The sequence below is a fragment of the Sorex araneus genome, chromosome 2 (genome assembly GCF_027595985.1).
Source record: "Sorex araneus isolate mSorAra2 chromosome 2, mSorAra2.pri, whole genome shotgun sequence".
NCBI classification, from domain to species: domain Eukaryota; kingdom Metazoa; phylum Chordata; class Mammalia; order Eulipotyphla; family Soricidae; genus Sorex; species Sorex araneus.
In genome coordinates, this window is record NC_073303.1 from 355509957 (window position 1) to 355532114 (window position 22158).

Genomic DNA, 22158 nt, shown 5'->3' on the forward strand with positions numbered 1-22158 from the left:
GTTCCGGCCTCGGCTGTCACGTGAGCGAATCTGACCACTCCCCGACGAGGGGCGGCCTCCCCGGCTGCTACGGGCCGCGGTGGGGGACAAACTACCGCAACAGGCCTTTTCATTGGCTGATACGGTTCAGGTTCCACCCCTTGACCCAGACGCGGGGCTCCAAGCTCCGCCTGGCTCTGAGTCCTCCCGGACTGCGAATTTGTGGGTTAGCAGGTTGCGCCTGGCTCCCCATTCTCCTGACTCACACAGTCTGGGCCCTTCCCCCTTTTGAGTGCGTTCGCACCCTTAACCCACGTTGGCTCCCAGGAGTCGGGGGAGAGATGCTTGTCAGTCTTAGATAATCGCGTCCAAGGAACCTAAATGTCTCCTCCGAGCTCAAAGAGTGTCTATCGAGAGGGGCACTTTTGTTTCCTCCTTTGTAGAAAGGGTGAAGATGCTCGAAGATGAAAACGGACGAATGAAAGCGGCCGGGTAGCCGCAAAGTAAAGTCTCTTTCTCGTTACATAATCCCGGCTGAAACGCGCAAAACCAAAACAGCAACAGATAAGGCGCCTCAGTGTCTTGGGGTGGGGGAAGGGGGAGTTTGTTTGCTGCTTTGTTTTTACATTCCTTGTTTCATTTGGAAATTGAAGGTGTGAACGACGTGGTTCTTTATCGCTTTCCTAGCTCTACAATTTCTCTTCAAGCACTCATAGCTCCTAAAATCCTTTTTCATTTGCTTGCTTCTGTTTCTGTCCATCTGGCTAGGCTGTGTCCACGGATAAAACACAAATCGCCTAAAGTGAAACAATAGCATTGATTAGGGGTCCTGGATCTGTAAATCAAGGAGTACAATTTCAAGAAACATCCTATGTTGTGTGTTCACTGGGGTCTTTGTGAATGGAACTTTTTAGAGACAAAAAGAAGGGGGCGGGGTGGATGGAGAAGAAAGGGAAGGAGGATGGGATTGCAGAAGTTGTTTATCAAGAATTGGGGTTGGTTTTACATAATCCCTAAAATTTATTGACTTTTGGTCAGCATAACCTTGCTTAACTATGAAGAGGAGAGAAAGAAAGATATCTTTGTCCAATCCTTGGGGGGTCTTACCTACCTAGAACCTGGTTCTTACCACTCAGTAAATAGTTTTTATGTATTTTGTTTGGGGGCCATACCCACTGGCATTTGGCAGGGAGAGAGGAACCAGTAGTGCTGCAATCAAATCTAGGGTTCCCACATGTAAACCATGAACTTCTGTTCTTTAAACTGTCCTTTCTGCAGCCCAGTAAGTTCTTAAAAGTTGAAAGTTTAGTTACGATGAAGTTTCAGATGCAAGATTGTGTTCTTTCGTCTGTCCAGATCTTTCTCCCTCGGTAAAAGATCTGCAAGGACAGAGGTCCTTGGTTTTGTTGGTCGGCAGGGAGCAGTGGGGTTCTCCCAAGCAGTTCTTAGGGAGCCCCGTGATTCTCAGCCAACCAGACCAACGATTCAATGTAAAGGCCCAGGAATGTGGTGTTTCAAGCAAGGACACTGTGGTACAGGTCAAACAGGAGGTGCTTGTGGGGGGTGGGGTGTCATGTGGAGCCAGGGATGGAACCAAAGTTAGGTGCATGCAAGATACGTGCACCAGCCCTTGTACTTTCTCACCTGCCGAAAAGGGTCTTTGTTTCATTCCCTGAGGCATCCCAGGGACGCTAGAATACTGGCCAGCACATAGTAAAAGTTTGCTAAATAGTTGAGGGGCCAGAGAAATAGCTCAACGAGCTGAGCACGTGCTTTGTATTCAGGGGCCCAGGTTCTCCCCCCAACACCACGTTAGTCCTGAGTGCATGTCTGGAGTAGCCCCTGAGCACCGCTTGGAGTAGCTCAAAAAAACAAACAAAAAATCAGAAAGGAACAGGAGAGATAGTACAGCATGTAAGGTACTTGCTTTGTGTACAGTCAACCTGGGTTCAATCCCTGGCACCCCATATGGTCCCCTAGCACCACCAGAGGTGATATCTGAGCACAAAACCATGAGTAAGTCCTGAGCACAGCTAGTTATAGCCCAAAAACTGAAGTTTTTTAAGTGTGTAAGTCAATAAGTAGCCAAGTAGGGTGAAATAGATGTGCTACCTGACAGAGGAGTAAGATGGTTGAGGTGGGAGGGATTGAATCCAAGCTCCTTTGAGCAGAGCGTGAACTCTATCCTTTGAGCTCTCTTCCCAGCACTGAAATTAATTTAAATCTTATGAGAGAGGGGGGAAAAATCACCTCAACTGTAAACAGAACATACAGGACATAGAGAAGAGAGCTCATACTTCACATTTTGTTTCCATTTTGGAGGTCACACCCAGCTGTATGCAGGGCTTATTCCTAGCTCTGTGCTCAGGGATCACTCTTGATGGACTGGGAGGACCTTCTGGGGTTTCAGGGATCAAATACAGGTCAGTCACATTCAAAGCAAGAGTCCTACTCACTGTATTATTTCTCTGGCCCCCATAACTCACCTTTTAGGTGGCATTCCCAAATTTTAAATAGTTGCAATTCCTAATGCAGCCATTGCCATTGTCTGGAGCAGTGCCTGTCATAACATGGTTTTGGTGAAAGCTGTGGAACTTTTAATGAGCCCTAGAGAGTTTTGTTCTAGGGGCTTGTTAGAAAGAAAAGAGGTCTCAGGCAATGGTCAAGGGTCATTCCCCAGGGTGTGTTTCAGCCCTTTGAACTATCTCTCCTGGTCAGATAGAAGTTCCTAACCCCCCTGGGGTAGCAGAGAGGAGAGAAAAGGAATTGGGGGTTGGGGGGTGGGGGGGAAGTGGTTAGAGAGCCAGAGTGGAGAAAGACCAGAGCTGCCATCTGGTGGCCATTCTTACTCATGCACTCTGGCTGATGACTGCTGAGAAGTCACTTTTCTTACAAAACAGCTTGTCACTTCCCGTATTCACTCTGTCCTCCTAAGCAGGTGATTTCTAACTGGGGTGCTACTCCCAGCTCAGTACTGGATGTATCTCCTGGTGCTAGTTGGGGACCATCCAGTGCTAGATCAAACGGGGATTCCTGCATATAAAGCATCTCCCTGTTGATGTATCTACCTAACTCTTACTTCATTTTCTTTTTTTTTTCTTATTGAGGGGAGATGTAGGGGACCAAACCTGGCAGTGCTCAGGGCTTCCTTCTGGTTCTGTGCTCAGGGATGATTCTTGGTGGTCTCACGGGATCATATGCAGTACCAGAGATTGAACCAGGGTCAGTCATGTGGAAGGCAAGCATCTTAACCTCCATACTATTTATCCGGCCCTGTTTCATTTTCTTAAGACAATTAACTGGCAAAGCAAGTAAGTCTCAAAATATACAGCCTTTTTATAGGAATAAAAATGTCTTGTCAGAGGTTGGAGCAATCATACACTGGCTAGGAAACTTGTCTTACAATGTATCCGGCCCAGGTTTGATCCTTAACACCCCATATAATTCCATACGCCCTGTCAGCACAGAGCCAGGAGTTAGCCCTGAACACCAGTCAGTATGCACCTAAAACAAACCAAACAAAATCCTGTTGTTTCTATTTGTTTTCTTTTTTTTTTTTTTGCTTTTTTATTTCCAGTCCTTTGGATGGGCGTGGAGAGGACACACTCAGCAGTGCTCAGGACTTACTCCTGTCTCTGTGGTGAGGGGTCACTCTTGACAGTGCTTGGAAGACCATTTGAGGTGCTGGGGATCACCTGCATGCAAGATGAGCACCTTCATTTGTGGAATATAAAATAACATGAGACTGACACCCAAGGACAGTAGAAACAAGGGCCAGGAATATTGCCCCATAGTTGGAAGCCAGTCTCATGAGCTGGGGGAGAAGGCAGCTGGAATAGAGGAGGGATCACTAGGTCAATGATGGTTGGAGGAATCGTTCAGGATGGGAGATGTGTGCTGAAAGTAGTTAACAGACCAAACATGATAGCCTCTCAATATCTGTATTGCAAACCACAATGCCCAAAACTAGAAATAGAGTATGGGGGAAGATGTCTGCCATAGAGGCAGGAGGAGGTTTGAGATGGAGGGTATACTGCGGACATTGGTGGTGGAGAATGTGCACTAGTGGAGGGATGGGTGTTTGATCATTGTATGACTGAAACTCAAACACAAAAGCTTTGTAACTGCATCTCATGTTGATTCAATAATGAAAAAAAAAAAGACAAGGAGGCTGGAGCAATAGCAAAGCAGGTAGGTCCTTTGCCTTGCACGCAGCCAACCCGGGTTCGATTCCCAGCATCCCATATGGTCCCCTGAGCACTTCCAGGGGTAATCCTGAGTGCAGAGCCAGGAGTAACCCCTGTGCATCGCCAGGTGTGACCCAAAAAAAAAGAAAACAAAAGACAAGCACCCATCTTAACCTCCTGCACCCCCTCCTTGGCCCCTCCAGCCTTGTCTGTAAAGACCATTATAGAGATCACTTCTGCTACAGACTTTTGCTTCCATATAAGGAAAACAAAAAACATGTCTTGCATTTTTTTTCTCTTTCTAATTATCTCCCTTGCTTAAGAAAAAAAGTGAAGAGTCACAGAAACGGTTATTTGCACCCACAAAGCATCAGACGCTGCTGGTCTCCGGCTTCCTCCCTTCTGCACAGACTCACCTCCCACTGCCTTGTCTCCTGCCTCAGACCCCACCTCAGACCCCCTCGACCACATGATGCAGATAATGGGCCAAAGGTGCCGGGAAATAACACCCTCCCCTACACTGAGAGCCAACCCCACGAGGGACAGAAGGCAGCTGGCACCTCCAAAGAGTCAGGAGTTGAAAATTCGGATGTAAAGTCCTAAACTTCAATGTCATGCTATTAAGAGCTAGGTCTTCACTGTGGAAACCAAATAAAATAATTCACAAGGTGGATTTTATCCAGGGATCTTATTTAAAAAGCGAGGGATGGGATTTAGAACTGGAGTGACCATGTAGTCATTAAGGCACCTGCCTAGTTCCATCTCCAGCACCGCAGGGTCCCCTGAGCACCTCCGGGTGCACCACCGCCACCAGGTGTGGCTCTGGAGATGCCTTTGAGCACCACAGAGCCCAGGCAGCACCGAGTTCTCAGGTGTTTTTGTTGAACCACCAGCTTGATTTGGCCAAGAATCGCTGGAAGAGGCCTCCAGTTGTAGAATATCATTGGTTTGTCCTTTCTGCCTTGTCACAAAGAGTTTGGGTTTATCTGGTAATAATCTCTAAACAATTTTAGACAACATTGGTATGTCCTGTTCCCCTTGCTACAGGGAGCTTAGGTTTATCGGGTCACGCCCATCAAAGTGCTCCCGAGTCACTGCCATCCCTTTGTCTATCTGTAACCACTTCTCTATGCTCTCTTCCCCAACCAGTTAATCAGCTTTTCCCCTAATCAGACTCTGTTAATTTGTAAGGTCAGACCTTTCTTGGACACTGAACTTGTATTGTAAGTTAATATTGCCTTTCTCCTCTCCTCATGTTTTTTGAATAGTTTACTTTAAAGCAATATCCTTTTTGTATGGACAAAGAAAGACAGTTGTTAATATGCTTTGGTAACATGGGATTTTAATTGGCTTCGAATATTATTCACTCCCCGGCATCTGCTTTCTCAACTTAAGCCTCAGCTGCCCTTACTTCTTAGCACCCCCAAAAGCAGGGTCCCGACAAGGGACGGGACGGACCCAGGGCAAGCGGTGAGTTATGTGCTGCCCTGGCATCGAGATGGGCCTGGCCAAAGTGCCTAATGCTTAACTCTATGTTAAGAGCTTGGTCATGGACATGTCATGTCATGATCCAAAAGTAACAACGAGACTAGGGCCCTGCTAGGGGTAGGAAAGACTAATCTGGCCTGAGCACTATAGTCTGAGATCGAGATGACACCAGGAGAGCAATTCTATAAGCTAAATGCATCTCTTGCTATGTCCATACAAAATGATTAATATTATGAATGCTTATATGTTAGTTGGACAAGGAGAGGAGAAACACACCCATGAGATTCCGCTCTTGGGTTGGTGTCCTGCTGAAAGAGAATCTGTCCTAGAAGAAGCATCCCCTGAGGTAAAAAACTTTACCCCTATTGATTGTGACCACACCTATGTGTAAGCCCCAACCCCTCATGCTTGGGGATTTAACTAGGCTGAGAGTGGGCGGGGGGCCAGTCACCAGTGCCAGATCTGGAGAAGCCAGATCGAGATCCAGATCCAGAGAAGGAGAATGAAGTAGCATGGGGGAGGAAGAAGCAGGAGGAGAATCAGAGGAGAATGGAGATGGGAATGGAATAAACTGCAACTGAGACCAACCAGCCTGGCCTTCATTCCTTCCTTCACCTGCCTCATCATAGCCATCAACCTCCCCAGGGTGAGGGAAGCGACTGGAGACTACCGAACGTGGGTGGCAGGAGAGATAAAGCGCCGCTGTCCTGTGCCCGGTGTGGTGCCCCCCTCTTTTCTTTTTTGTGTGTTTACACATCCAGGCCTCCAGAGCACCACTTGGGAAGCAAGAATTGAAGATGAAATGAAACAGGACTGGAGCAATAGTACAGAGGGTAGGACACTTGCCTTGTATGCATCCAACTGTGGTTCAATTCCTGACCCTCCTCACCATAGGGTCCCCCTAAGCCCCATCAGAAGTGATTCCTGAGTGCAGAGCCAGGAGTAACCCCTGAGCATGGCTGGGTGTGGCTCCAAACCACAAAAAAAAATTGAAATGAAACAATTAAGGTTGGGGGGGCAAGATTTGGACACAGAGACTCTGAAGAAGGAAGATAACAGTGAGTGAACAAGGCCAAGAAACAGCTCCTTCCCTCACAGAAGAAACCAGCCCTTTGGGGACTTTCAGACTTCACATTGTAAGAAAAAACTTCCTGTGGTCAAGGCTACCCAGTCTGTGGCACAAAGATAAACAGGCCGGGAACCTGAACTCCAGCTCTGGCAGAGCCAACTCTGTGGGGTTAGGGGGGCATTCTGGAGTGAACACCCCCTCCTGACCAGAAGGCCATGGCAAGCTACTTGGTGACCTCCTTGAGCCTTCGGTCCCCCATGATGATACCTCAGCTGTGAGGAACTGAGGTGGGATGCAGGAGGAATGACTTAGCTAATCTCCCTGCCCTAGCATGTGAGAGACTGGGGGATGTGGGTGTCAAAGATAGATGTACCAGGAAGTTGGTTGGTTGGTGACAACTGCCTTGAGCACACAAGAGAAGGACAAGTTTAGGTCACTGGGACAATAAGCAGGCCAGGTGTTTCTGAAATAGCACCGACAGAAATCTGGCAGTGCTCAGGGCTTACTCCTGGCTCTGTGCTCAGGGTTTTGTTTGGAGGATATTGTTTGTTTGGGGACACACCCAGTAGTGCTCAGGGATTACTCCTGGCAACTTGGGGGACCATATGGAATGCCAGAGATCAAATCCAGGTCCACCACATGCAAGGCAAGAGCCTTACTGTACTATCACTCCAGCCCCCAGAAATACATTTTTTGATGAATAAAGGAAACCTAGGCAGGAAACAATGGAGCCATTTGAACTTTTCTTCAGACCACTGAATCAGGCAGGCACCTCAGCCGGCCATGAAAATGGAACATTCTGGTCAGGCCAAGCCAGAAAAGCACATATGTCGCTGGAAAGGGCAATCCTCATCACCTTCCTCCACTCGAACTGATGCCTGTGCCTGGGCCATTTGCAGGCAGCCAACATGGACTTGAATCCCTGGCCTCCGCTATGGTACCCCAAGCCCCACCAGGAGTCATCCTGAGCACAGAGGCAGAAGTAATCCCTTAGCACTTTGGGGTGTGGCACAAAATGGAAACAAAACAAAATAAATGGAATTCCAGGGCTGGGACATAGTACAACAATTAGGGCACTTGCCTAGCATATGCCTGACAGGGATTTGATTTCTGGCACCACCTTATCACCCCAAGAATTGCTGGGAGCAGCCACGGAGCCCCACAGCACCACACCCTTCATCCCTTGCCTTGAACTATTGGCTCAGTGGAGCTTTTAGCCTCTTGAGCATCACTTGGAAGGACCTCCCAGCCACCTTCAAAAAAGGTGGATCCCTGCCAATGACAACCACCTAAAGGCTCATGTGCTCGGGAGTATAAGAGAACAAGAAATATGTAGTAAAGCAACCCCCCAATGTGAGCAATCAAAACAAAACCAAATCTGAGAGTACAGCAACAAAACAGGATTTATGAAAAGAGATGGGGGAAGCAGCGTACATAAAAGGACTCAATCATACAGTGATGGACAGATGGAAGCTGGACTGCTGGTGACAAGCATGTGTGGTCTATACAGATATTGATGTAAGTCTATACACTGGAAATCTCTGGAATGTTATAAACAAATGCTGCTACTAGCATTTGTGCATCAGCGGGGAGCTGGAGAAATAAAACAGGGGTTAAGGCACTTGCTTTGCATGCAACCAATTTCAGTTTGATCCTGAGAACCATATGATCCCCTAAGCACTGCCACGAAGGATTCCTGAACACAGCTGGGTTTGGCTCCCCACCAAAACCAAAATAATAAATAAAAATCAGTGGGGAAGAAAAACTCTCCCAGTAGAGTACATCAAGTTGTACTACTGTCAGCTAAGGGCTGTGACCTTGCAGGGAAATGACCTTGCAGCTGGCTAGGAGACTAGTGGGAAATGCCCGCCCCCGTACTACATGGTCTTTAGAACAAGCAGGTTGTCTTCTTGCTGTGTCACAAAAGCAAATGCTACAGGGCTCCAACGGAGCTGGGGAGAGAAGGTGACCACTAAAAAAATGCAAAAGAAATTCCCAATCACCACGAACCTTTATTTGACTTCCATTCAAACTGAAAGATCCACAGAATGTCAATTTCATTCATCTGACACTTTCCCACCCATTACACACCCAGCAGAGAGAAGTGTAAAACCCCTGAGGAGTGGCTGGCAATAAATAAATTAAAGGAGACAGTTCTAAGTTCAAAGGAAAATTTCCTGAGTCTGCTCCATTTGGGGAAGTCAGTGGCCCTTAGCAAACTTCAGTTTCTCAAAAGGATGAGCAACCGATGGTGCAAGCTTCCTGTCCCAACTAGAGGCTGTCACTTTTGGTAGCAGAATACATGAGAGAGGGACAGCATCTTCCAAGCAAAGTCAACACTGTCTCAGGAAGGGAATTGCAATGAGCAGGAGAGGAAGCTGGCCATTCTCGTGGGGTCACGCTGTAGGGTACATACCACTTCAGTGTGAACAAGTCTCTAACCAAAATACACCCAACGCGTGCTCCCCAGTGCCCAACTGTCCGCAGGTGACCAAAGGAAGTGTCAGATATTTGCAGAAGGTTAAGATGGACATCTGGATGTCCAGAGCTGGTGAGGGCAGTGTTTCTCACTGAAGATTCAGGTGCAGGGGCTGGCACTGGCCCTCTAAAAGTCTCCAGAAATAAAATCAAAATCCCACGTCTCGTGGACTTGAGGATGTGCTGCTAGGTGACCCCCACACTTGAGCATTTTAAATTCAAACATCCTTTGCCATTCAGTGTTACAGCTGTCCACTCCCCCACCCAACTCTCCAGGGTATCAAAAATAGGCTCCTGGCTTCTGGTCCCTGGCTGCTTTGATTAGATGAAACAGCCTGCTCCAGAGCGCAGCACACACAGGAGCCAGATAAAAATAAACTTGACATTTACAGCCCGGTACTTTCTCCAGCTAAAAAGATGCTGGCCACAACATGGAGCATCTTACATTTCAACAGCCCCATCACAGCCTCAGGCAGGGTGAGGTGAAGGGTGAGCTCGCCCTCCAGTTAGGGTTCTGGCCCAAATCAGCAGGGAGAAGAGTGCAGGAAGGGATTGCCCACTTCTGAGGTTTATCTCCTCATCTGTAAAATGAGAAGGCACCATCATGCAGATCAGCGTTCTTCAACCAGGGGTCCGTGGGATGGTGCTGGTGGATGGGGTGTAGAAAGGTGGAAAAGCTCTGGTCTGCTGCCTCAGGTTAGAAATGCTCATCCGTGGACCCATGGAGGGAGATTTTGGTCCACAGGTGTAAAAAGGTTGATGAACACTGACATGGATGGTCTCCAAGGCTATGGCCAGATAGGGTGGTGACAGTAAATCTTGCACCACTGAGAGGGTGGGTCCCGGTGCACAGTCCTTTGGCTGCCCTTCAAACCAAAGGAGCTTTTGCAAGTTGATTGGTTCAGAGGCCCCTGCTGCCCCTCCCACCTTCTGCTCCTCCCACCTTCTCACCAAGTTCCAGGCTCTAAATCCCAGACTTTCCTGGATCAAGTGGGGGGAAAAAATAAAATAAACCACACACACACACACACACACACACACACACACACACACAAAATTCATTCACAACCTAAAAGGGACTGATCAGGAAAGGATCTTTCGCAGCTTGGAGCAGTTTGTAAAAACTGCAGAACTCTACTAGGATACACTGGATTCAATGTCTACTATAAATTGTACATATCAAAAGATGAAAGCAAGAGTTCACTTCAAAGTCTTCAGGATTGACATCATTTCTACAGATTCTGAGATTCTGAGTGCCCCGTCCGCAGAAGCACAGTCAGAAAGAGCATTGTTTCTGCAAGAGATGATAAAGAAGTTTTTATTGGAATGAACCATTCAGACTGACCCTCCTACCCTGGGAGTATCGTCAATGAGAAGAAATGGCCAAAGAACACAGATGGCTGTACTTGGAGTATTTTTCAGCAGCTGTTGGGGATCAGCAATGGTGCCAGGAATGGAACCCAGGCAAGGCAAGTGCTTTACCATTGAACTGCATTCCCAACACAAATAGATATATTTTTCATTGAATCACAGGAGAGACACAGTTACAAAGCTGTTCATGACTGAGTTTCAGTCAAATGATGTTCCAAGACCCATCCATTCACCAGTGCACATTTCTCATCCCCAGTATTCCCAATTTCCCAACCACCATCACCACCAAGCACTTATCAATGTCACTGGCTACTGAAGGAAAACCATTTGGGAGCAGTTAAATTTATTTTGTTTTATGACTGGCAGGAAATGTCACTGATACCAAACCAGGACAGGTGAGTGAGAGGCTGTTCTGGTTCCATTACAATTTTCTGCATCCCATCTAGCCCTCCTATCCATGCCAGGAACACACTAAGATCAGCAGTATACAGGAGGACCAACTCTTAAAACAGCTCTTCAGGCGCATATGCTGCCCGAGCCCATATGCTGCTTGCGCCTGCATGGCCGAACACATGTGTCGCCCGAATCTCCCCTCTTGAGATGTGTACTTTCATGCTTTCGTGTCTAATGTGTGTAGGGGCTCTCTCTGCCCTTGAAGAAGCCCGTGTTCTCTCTTGAGTGTGTTACTCTCTTTCTCACACTCTCTCCCCCTCCACACCTTAAAAAACGCTCCAAATAAAATCTATTTATTTCACTGAATAAAAAAATACAGCTCTTCACATATATAGAATAGCGGCATTCACTTGTAGAATATAAAAAATATATGTAGTAGAAGACTAATATCCAAGGCCAGGGAAAACAGGGCCTAGGAGGACTGGTCAATGGATTCTACCACAAGTGTGTGCGGGAGGTAAGATGAGACCAATATGACAATCATGGAAATAGCACAGCGGTTGGGCATTCGCCTTTTACGGGGCCGACCTGTGTTCGATTCCCCCACCCCTCTCGGAGAGCCCGGCAAGCTACCAAGAGGATGGAGCCCGCACGGCAGAGCCTGGCAAGCTACCCATGGAGTATTCAATATACCAAAAACAGTAACAATAAGTCTCTCAATGAGAGACGTTACTGGTGCCTGCTTGAACAAATCGATGAGCAACGGGATGACAGTGACAGTGACAATTGGAAATGATCACACTGACAAGAACTGAGTGTTAAAAGTAGGGAAAGGAATATGTACATTAACCTTTCAGTATATGTATTGCAATCCACAATGCCCAAAACAAGCAGGCGGGGAGGGGGGAACGGGCAGGAGGTGATGGGATGAAAACTGGGGACACTGGTGCTGGGAAGTGTACATGGTGGAAGGATAGATGTTGGAACGCTGTACTACTGAAACCTAATCATTAACAGCTTTGTAAGGGTCTATCTCACGTGATTCAATTAAAAACATCTTTTTCAAAAATCTTAAAAACAACAACAACAACAAAAAAACAGCTCTTCATTAAAGAAGCAATACTTTAGCCTGCAGATCAATTAGAAGACATGGGTGAACAAAAAGAAAATATGTTGCCTGCTTAGAAATACATCCTTTTAGACTTTTTCTTTGCTCATATATGCATATATCATCCCACCCTCAAGATATGCCAATTTGGGTTTAAAGAATTATAGTTTATGTGTGGTTTTTTTTTTCTGTTCTGGTTTGGTTTTTGTTTTTTAGGTCATATCCAGGCCTTATTCCTGGCTCTGCACTCAGGAATCAATTCTGGTGGTTCTTGGGGGAACCATATGCTTGTTGCAGGAGATTAAATCAAAATTGGTTGCTTACAAGCCAACTGTCTTAATCACTGTGCTCTCTCTATGGCCCCAAGGGAATACTTTCTGAAGCATTTTCTTTAGCACTGTCCTTTTGGCTTTGGAGGCATTTCTTCACATTTTTGAGGACGGATCCTGACCAGAGGGCACACAGCAGGCATTGAGGGGAAGAGTCTTTCAACTCGCCACTGCCAGCTCAGTCTGCGCTACTGGAACCCTGTGATCTGCCTATTCAAAGCAGTAGTAGTCCAGTGCGAGGTGGCCCCAGAGATTCTAGTGTGTGCCTGTCGTGAGATATATTTAATCTCATTTTTCTTGGCTTCTTTTTACTTGACTTTTCCCCCTAAGGGTCTCGGTGGTGGTGAGTATGCCAGACTGTAAATAAATGATGAGAAACATATGGGTTTTGTTGGGGAGTATTGCTTTAAGTGTGGGTGTGTACTCACTTTATAAAAGTAGAAAATGAGTTACAGAGTAATTACTAAAGAGAAAATGTCTGAATTCAAGTAGGTATGGAATGGTGCCCAGGCCTTTCTTAGCTGTGGGATACACACACACACACACACACATTCATACACACACACCCACACATACTTACACACATACTCTTACACACAAACATACACATGAAAATGCAGATATAGACTCACACATACACACTCACACATAGCACACACATACATACTTACACACATTCATACACACACCCATGCATGTACATTCACATATATGAGTGTCAGTCTGGTGGATGACTGCTTACTTGTAGGTTATTTTAAAAAAAACGGTTTGGGTGCTTAAGAAAATTCAATCGCCAGTCTAAACATGAAACATGAACATGACTTGTAAAAATGAAAGATTCTTACCATAGATGTTATTGATAGATCAAGCTGTAGTTATCAACCAAAGAATATTCAGGGTCATCTGCAAAGGGAAAAATACAAAGAGGCATTAATATTTCTTCATAATTATGTGGGCCCTTCTCAAACCAAGGCTAAGCTACTTGAAGATTCTAGTGTCCATCCTTTTATTTAAAAAAGAAAGTATGTTCTGGTAATAAAACCCACAAATAATCACCAGGACTCCAAACCAGAGAACATTCTGGAAATCACCATTGTGAGTTCTTTGCCCTTTTGTATTTATGCCTACTTGGCAGTACCCACAGTGGCGCTGTCTTCAAAGATGGGAACAAAGAAACCCATGCTACCAAGTGGTAACTGTGAAGCAATAGAAACTAATAAAACTTAGTCCTTACAATATTGTTCAAATTTTCCATTACTGAAGCATTTGTTTTCCAGTCACTAAATTTTTTCCAAGTGGCTATATGCAGCATAACTTGTCTCTTCTCCATTCCCTTGTACAGACAGGCATATCTTTCTTCTACTCAAATAACAGAAGTATGCTGAGCAGGTATTAGGTGCTTATGACTGTGTTAAGTATTCCAAAAGTTTGCCATACAGAATCTTATGCTGATGTAAGAAATCTAATTATGCAACTAAAATTTGTTATTGTGACTGGCTCTTCTAGAGGTTCCTCAGGGATTCATTCAAGCCAGTGATTAATGAAAGATCCACCTATGAGAAGTACATGAAATCTATAGTATGGAGGGGCTGGAGAAATAGTACAGCAGGTAGGGTGTTTGCCTTGCACAGGTCAATCCAAGTTGGCATACTATATGGTCCCTCAAGCTTTCCAGGAGTGATCCCTGAGCACAGAGATAGGAGTAAGCCCTGAACTCAGCTGGGTATGGCCCAAAAACTAAAAATAAAACACACACACAAACACACACACACACAACAGGATTATGAACATCTGTGAGTTCTGTAATAGAATGTTTGTGTGTAATGTAAAGAAAACAGTTCTCAGTTTTTATCTTCTCTTGGGTCAAATCGAAATTATCTCTTAGGCAAGCATGCCTTCGACATTTGTTTTGGAGCTTTGGTATCTGATTTTTCTGGGAGATGTAAAATCCAATCAATGATTGGATCCTGAGCCATAACAAGCAGTATGATGGGAGAGTAAGCAAGGCTTATTCTGCATTCCCCTCTTTTCTTTATTTCAGAACTCTACTACCTCTTCCACCTGAGAAAAAAAACTGTCGTAGGCATACCTGGCAAACTCTTAGGAATTGGGTGAGGTCCTCTCCTGTAAAAAAGAAAAACCAAGGTCTGTCAGAGAAGTCATTGTTATTTCTCATATACTTTACTTCACATTGCAAGCACATTGCCCATTAATCAGGTCGGATTTCTGCTTTGGAGGCTCCAGAAAAGAGCAGCAAAGCCAACACCTACAAACGGGCTCCTGGAATCCAGGCTGTGGCCCTGCAATGCTCGGGAAGGCAGGGCCCTGCCCCAAGGTCCACGGGGTGCATGCACCTCTCAGCTCTGTGGGCAAAGTGCCCCGGAACTGAAAGGTCCAGTGGAAAATGCAAACAGCCTGGAACTCATGCTGAGGCTTAAATAAACTACTTCACAGAAACTGTGTGTGAACATGTTTGACATTCTTGAGTAGAGTGATGATCACACAATCCAACCCCCAGCCCTTCTCATCTGCACCAAAACTGTTCCCCTCTGAGACTTCAAATTGGCTCTCTGTGTAATCCTGTCAGGATCCTTTCTACAGAGGGCAGGACACTCTGTTGTGCTAAACTGATGGATTCATATCTCAGTTGTGGGGCTGCATCCAGCAGTGCTCGGGCAGCCGTGTAGTGCTGGTGCTTGGATCCTGGTCCTCGCCCTGCAAAGCAGGTGCCCCATCACTTCAGTCCCAGCCCCTAGACAGCAAACTTTGACTGTACGGAATCAGACCGTATGTGGTTTAAGCATAACAGGCCACACAGGACAACACTACTCAATTCTAATACAGCCGTGTTATAAGACAGCTGTATATGAGCACTTTAGATGCCAATTGTGAGTGCCATGTAACTTTTGTGTGTCACAAAATTGTATCCTTTTCCATTTTTATATTTTTGGCCATTTAAAATGTAAAACAAAATAATAAAACATATGCAGGGGGCAGATATAGTACAGGAATCAAGGCACTCAACTTACAAGCAGCTAACCCCTAGTCAATCCCCGGCACCATATAAGATCTCCCAAGCACCCTCAGGGGTCACTTCTGAGCACAGAGCCAGGACTGGCCCCTGACATGGCCAGTGTGGCACAAACTGCACCCACCCCAAATGTGTAGGACTGTATGCATGCTTTTCATGCAGGAGGCCTGGGTATAGTCCCTGGCACTGCATAGTCCCCTGTGCACCTCTAGAACCTTGAGTCAGGAGTGTTACCCAGACACTACCAGCTGTGGCCCCCAAAACCAATTTTTTAAAATTTTTAATAAAAAAGTAAATATAATCGCTGCTCTTAAATTATAGATCTTGCCAAAACAGGCAGGCAAAGTCTGACTCACAGGGGACTGGATTTGCAGTCACCTGTTTTGTATAGGCGGTCTGAAAAACACAGGTATCACGAAGGAGTCACAAGGACCACTCAAGTGCAGATAACAAGGTCCCCATTGTACTGGGAGTGGCAAACTCCTTCTAACATTTGTCCTAAAAATACCTACATCACAAGAACTGGCAACCTCGTTAAGCCCTGTAGTCAGAGAAGTTGTCCCCCAGTTCAAATACGTCTGAGAACAGGAGTCTGAGGATGCTTGGGATCACATCCTTTTCTTCACCGAAAGGAAACTGGTCATTACCTTGCTATGTTAGGTGCAGCAGCCTTTCTGGGAGGGGCTGCATTCTTCTGGGGGGAGTAGAAGTTCTCATACATGATGGGTGCTAGGAGAATCATCAAAAAGCCACATTAGGGGAACAGTGTTTCTGTTCTTAATGACATAATAAGACCAACAGACTTACTTAAGGAAACCCCACCGGCTGCTCTGCTCACCTGGTGGCACCTGACCAGTTTTGTGGTGATTCACAAAGCACTCGATGTCCTTCTCAATGCTGCACATTTCTAAACTCTTTCGGATTTGTTCATACATCTAGCAAAAAGAAGATAAACCCAGGCAGAGGTTATGCCCATAATCACTGACCTAGAGCTGATTTGAACAGGAGGCTGGAGGAAAGGCTAAGTCTCCCAAATTTTGTGGAAGAAGCAGAAGACAGTCAAGACCCTGATTCAAATAAAGGGATTTCTCTGAGGCATATCTGGTAGTAAAAATATTTTTAAAAGATACTAAATCTTTGTGGCAGCACAAAAACTTTAGCAAAAGAATTTTTTTTAATCCTGTTGGGACAAAGAAGATATATATCAAGTCCCATGATGGAAGACTGATGCCACACAAAAGTGTGAAGACAATAGTATAACTTGGGGGGAAAATTCTTCTAGTCAAACTACAGGTCACTTGGGAATTTGCTTTTCTAGAGGAAAGGTGTAGAACTTTTTTTTTCGGTCCAGGGCCATTTAGATATTTATAACATCATTTGTAGGCTACACAATACAGACAGTCAAGGGCAGCTGATGAGATGCATCCATGTCTGTCCCGTCATGGACAAGGGCCAGATCACATGACTTCCTGGACCAACTATGGTCCATGGGCCAGACAATTCCCACCTCTGTGTGTCATCCAAGCAAGAGTGGTTATTTCGTACCAAAGTAGGTTGGCGATTCTTTGATTATGGTGCTCTCAGATCTGGGAACCCTATGCTCATTGCCACAAGAATTTTAACCTGGATCACAGCTTTGGGATAGGGACTAAAAACCACCCTAATTCCTGGAGTGACCATCAGCCTGGTCATGAGTCAATTGGCTACTACGTGGTGCTGGAGGGGTCCCAAATATAAATATAAATACAGGCTGGAGAGGTCTCTGGGACTCAGATTCATGCTGGGACCTCTCTGTCTGCCACAAACATGCTCTCTCTACCTCTCCTTTCACTGTTCTCTTGACTTGCTCTGAGTTTCTGAAGGTGAAAGTCATGGTAGTTGAGTGGCCCCAGAGCAGACAGGTTAGGTAATTCTCTGGAAACTTCGAATGACACACTGTGTGGCCTGGAGCAAGTCACGGTGCCTCTCTGGGCCACAAATTAGGGGGTTAATTAGAACATATCTGTAGTTCCAGTAGGCAAGAGCTGCAGTCCGCCAAGGATGCCTCAAACTTACATTATCATTGGTGACACACTGCTGTGACAGCTGATTCACATGGACCCACAATGCATTCCTGAAGAAGTTTATCCTCTCGCATTCTTGAGCTTCAAACACCTACAGAAACATCACATGTGTATATGGCCGAGAAAGGGACCAGTTATCTAGACGGGTATATCTCAATCAGTTTCCACTGTGACACCTTTCCCAACCTTGTTTGCTCCCTGCGGCCCCATTTTCCTACTGGTTGACTCCCTACTCTTGTGTTATGCCCCCATTTATGAGATTTTTCACCAGTAGCCACACTTGGAATATCCTGGGGATTATAGGAGGGCCAGTTGTTCTACACTGATTATGATTTCAGAAATGGCATCAAATCTTAATTGCCTGGGCACGTATTGTTCCATTTAGGGTACTCTGGACACCACCAAAGGAGTTCATAATCCCTTACTACAGATAAGAATGCAAATGAGTTCTAGGATCATCACATAAATGGGATTGGGAATAGGTCTGAAGAGATACTAATAAGTCCAGACATCAGTGTTCTAACTCAAATTTCAGTTTACATTTCCGGTTGCCAAATGGGCATCTCCATCTGTCAGCCTTCCAGAGCCTCAGATTCAAAATGCTGACCCTCACCCCATCAGCAAATGAATAACATTCATGGACAAGAGGGATATCATTGTTGAAGCTAGATGATTAGCATGGAGAGGCATTGCACTAGTCTTTTATCTAAGTATGTTTGAAATTTTCCTTAATACAAAAAACTATAAGGGGCCAGAGCAATAGCATAGCACGTTGGACATTTGCTTTGCACACAACTCCCACTTCTTTTTTTTTTTTTTTGCTTTTTGGGTCACACCCGGCGATGCACAGGGGTTACTCCTGGCTCTGCACTCAGGAATTACTCCTGGTGGTGCTCAGGAGACCATATGGGATGCTAGAAATCGAACCCGGGTCAGCTGCATGCAAGGCAAACGCCCTACCCGCTGTGCTATCGCTCCAACCCCCAACTCCCACAATTTCTGATCGAGGAGGTCTGGTGTGAAAACCTGCATCTCCAACAAGGTTGAATCTGCAGGTCCAGGACTCCCTGAGAACTATTGCTAAGAGGATGGATGTGTAGACAAGGCAAGAGAAACTTCAAGTTCCATCCCGAATTTTCACAAGGAAATTGCATGTGAGGTTGTATGCTGAAGATGCAGAGACCGTCTGCCCTCTTGCCCTCTTGCTATCTGTTTTCCTTATTACCTAGCAAGTTTAAATGAGGTTCTCACAGGGTAATCACTTAATCATTCATTGATTTGGCTGTCTCATGCCTAGAGAAAAATCTGGACTAGAACTTGACAGCATGGTGAGGACAGGGAAAAGCCAGACTTTGGAGGTTTGAGTAAGACATCCAGTTCCTTCCTTCCATCCTCCTCCTACATTCCTGATTTCTCACTCTAGAACTGGTTCTGGAATCTGGTAGAACTCATTCCTGTTCTACCAGAGTCGGGCATTATAACACGGGTTGGGACCTTTCTCAGAGCTGACTCTCCAGGGTCCAGGAGGGAGACCCGCCCCCACCAGCATAGGTTGCGGTTTCGGTTCCGAGTACCTCGCAGGCCTTGATGTGCTCACTCTGCCATTCCTCTCGGATCTTATCCAGCGTGCTGATGTGCGCCATGTATGCCTTATCTGAAAGGGAGGGGCCTGAGTTGAGAAACTAGTGGGAGGGGTTACCAGCTGACCCACCTTCGTCACCTCCCAGATAGCCCTATTGAGCTGCTCTGAGCCCACAAGGTCCCCCATGAAAGGCCATAATTAATTCATTGTATGGCTGAGACATCAGCAAAGGTGAAAATCACATTACAGATCAAACTTCCCTTGAAACATTGAATTGGCAACGGGCAAGAAATGCTCCGAGGAGAGAGGAGAGAAGGCAGGGAACTCAATGAGTTTTCCTTTGTCTGATTTATCCCTGAAAGTCCCTCTCACCTTCACCCCTTCCATCTTTATATCTACTACCCAGTGAGGGTGTTGGAGAAAAGAAATAAGGTAACTCAACCCCTCGAAGAGTGTCCTGTGACTTAAATTTGGAGTATAGAGACTTCCGAAGAGGCCACAATCCCTATGTTTATTTGCCGTCTCACATTGTTTTAGGACGTCAAGCCTTTGCCAACCAACGAAAGTGTGGATCTTGGGTTTCAGCAATGGCAACCATAGAAATGTCCAGCTCTTACCTCTTAGCTCTGTCCTCCACAGCAGTTAAGCACAACCAGGAAGGGACTCTGTGGATAGCTTGAGGGCTGGAGTACTTTGCGTGTGGGTAGCCTGTATCTGATCCCAGCCCCTCATGGCCCTCCGTGTATCAAAGGGAGCAGCCCAAACACGGTGCTGAGAGTAGCCCGTGAGTAGCACCCAAACAAATAAAACTACCAGAACTGGGGCTGGAGAGGTAGTACAGTGGGTAGGGCGCTTGCCCTGAATGCTACAGACCTGGCACCCCATATAGTTACATGAGCCCCGCCAGGACCAATCCCTGAGCACAGAGCCAGAAGTAAGCCCTGAGCACAGAGCCAGAAGTAAGCCCTGAGCACTGCTGGTGTGGTCCCAGTATAAGAACAATGATAAATAATAATAATAATAATAATATTACCAGAACTGAAATGGGCCTTTCATCGTATTTTATTTTGTCAGGAGCCACACCCAGCGATGCTTAGGAGTTAGTCCAGGTTCAGTGCTCAGGAGTGAGCCCTGGTATTGCTCAAGGAACCATATGTGTTACCAGGCATCAACATGGACTGCATGCAGGCAAGTGCCTTTGTCCCTGTGCTCTCTCTCCAGCCCCTAAAATGGATTTTTTTAACAGAGTCACTGTGAGGTACATAGTTACAAAGTTGTTCATGATGGGATTTCAGCCATACAATGTTCAGACACTTGTCCTTTCTTTCACCAGTGTACATTTCCAACTGCCAATATCCCCAAGTTTCCCTCTCATCCCTCACCACCCCTGGATAGGCACTTTCTCTCTCTCCCTCCCTCCCTCTCTCTCTTTCTCTCTCTTTCTCTCTCTCTCTCATTGGCATTATGGTTCACAGTACAGGTTATGAAAAGTTATCGTGTATATCCCTTTACTTAATTTCAGCACACAGTTCTTATCCAGAGTGATCATTTCCAACTATTTTTTTGGCTCACACCCGACAATGCTCAGGGGTTATTCCTCATTCTGCACTCAAGAATTACTCCTGGAGGGGCTTGGGGGACCATGCCGCGTGCAAGGCAAATGCCCTACCCACTGTACTAGCACTCTGGCCCAGTCCAACTAATATTGTCATAGTGGCCCCTTCTCTATCCTAACTGTGAAATGGGCTTTTTAAAGAGATATGTTGGCAGTTCCTGGGACACATCACCAGTCACATGTGCAGCAGTGAGATTTAAGTGGGTAGTGATGAGAAACCTGCTTCATTTCTAGAAAGTCCTTTCCTTTTTCCCTCCTGATAACTTTCTAACTTTACTGTACGTCCATAGTTTGAGGAGGCAAGGCCTATAAAATCCGCTTCCTCAGAGACACAGAATTACTTTACCCTTGTCTAAAACCCCACCCTCCACAACATACACACATACACACACACACCCCACAAGCTTTCTGGGAGCAATCCCTCACCTGAGTCTTCTACTGCAGTTTTACAAGTTGCCAGTTTCACAAAAAGCTGTGAGGGGAAAATATAAGAGATCAAGAGTACTGAGCCAGGCTACTAGAGGCAAAGTAGATTTAAGACCAATAAAAAGACAAGTTCCCATTAGTCCCAGGCTGACTTCAGTTTCTCTCCTGCGCAAACCAGGCAGATTTTCCTCTCATCTTGTCACCATGGAAAAATGTCCATCTGGGAGCTTATCAATGGCCTTCTAAAGGCAAACCCCCTGTGCTCCAGTTGCAGCCTTTCATCAACCCAGCCTTTATAAAATCCAATTTATAAAACCCCAAACAGGAGGCAGCAGACCACAGAGATATTTGGCTGAGTTTTGAAGAAGTATGAAAATATCAGCAAGGGGGCCAGGATGGTGGGGAGGTGAGGTCATCAATAACGTTAATGTTTTGTTTTTAAAAAACGGTTTTTAATAGAGAGGGGAGTAGCTCATTCCCAATCCCAAAGTGTGACCAGTGTTTTTCTGGTTCAGAGACCCTTTCCCCAAGAAGCCTGAAGAAAGATGCTGCCAGGAGCGTCTGATACAGACTCACAGTTACATAAACTCAAGGAATACATGACTCATCCGCTGGACTGAGTCCAGGCTCTGATGGTTCCAGGCTTGGGATTCCCAGGTACCTTTTCCTGTTGCTTCTGGTTTACCAGGTTGGCATTCCGGTGGACAGCCTGCTCCGCCTCGTCCTTGTCACGGCATTTCTGTTCATACATCTTCTTTGCCTTTGTGGGTAAGAGCCAAAAGATGATCCAAATGGTGAACAGACCATGACCCAAGAAAGTGGCCCCGCTGGCTCTCAAGTCAGGCTAAGGGGAGGGAGATTCCACTGAGAAGGGTTTTGTGTGTGTGTGTGTGTGTGTGTTTATCTGCGATGGAAGGGGGCTGTCTATCATCTGGTGGGGGCTCTTTATAAGTTCTCTAGTCAAATAAGGCATGGTTGGGCCATGGAGGGGCCACCTGACAGAGGAAGCAATGACTCCTGTTTGGCTAGCACCAAACAT

The 22158-nt window shown here is 46.0% G+C and overlaps 1 protein-coding gene across 1 annotated transcript in view; it reads right to left on the reverse strand.

Annotated features, from left to right (window-relative positions):
- Positions 1-8705: 8705 nt before the first annotated feature.
- The window catches only part of PSTPIP2 (proline-serine-threonine phosphatase interacting protein 2), a 68524-nt gene continuing 55071 nt past the window's right edge, over positions 8706-22158 (reverse strand). The window contains exons 7-15 of the mRNA XM_012932169.2: positions 21781-21879; positions 21120-21165; positions 19071-19150; positions 17489-17587; positions 16272-16368; positions 16081-16162; positions 14492-14526; positions 13248-13305; positions 8706-10495 (exon numbers count right to left, since the gene is read on the reverse strand). Of these exons, the coding sequence (XP_012787623.1) occupies positions 13256-13305; positions 14492-14526; positions 16081-16162; positions 16272-16368; positions 17489-17587; positions 19071-19150; positions 21120-21165; positions 21781-21879 (588 nt within the window). The 3' untranslated portion in view covers positions 8706-10495; positions 13248-13255. The remainder of the gene's footprint in view (positions 10496-13247; positions 13306-14491; positions 14527-16080; positions 16163-16271; positions 16369-17488; positions 17588-19070; positions 19151-21119; positions 21166-21780; positions 21880-22158) is intronic.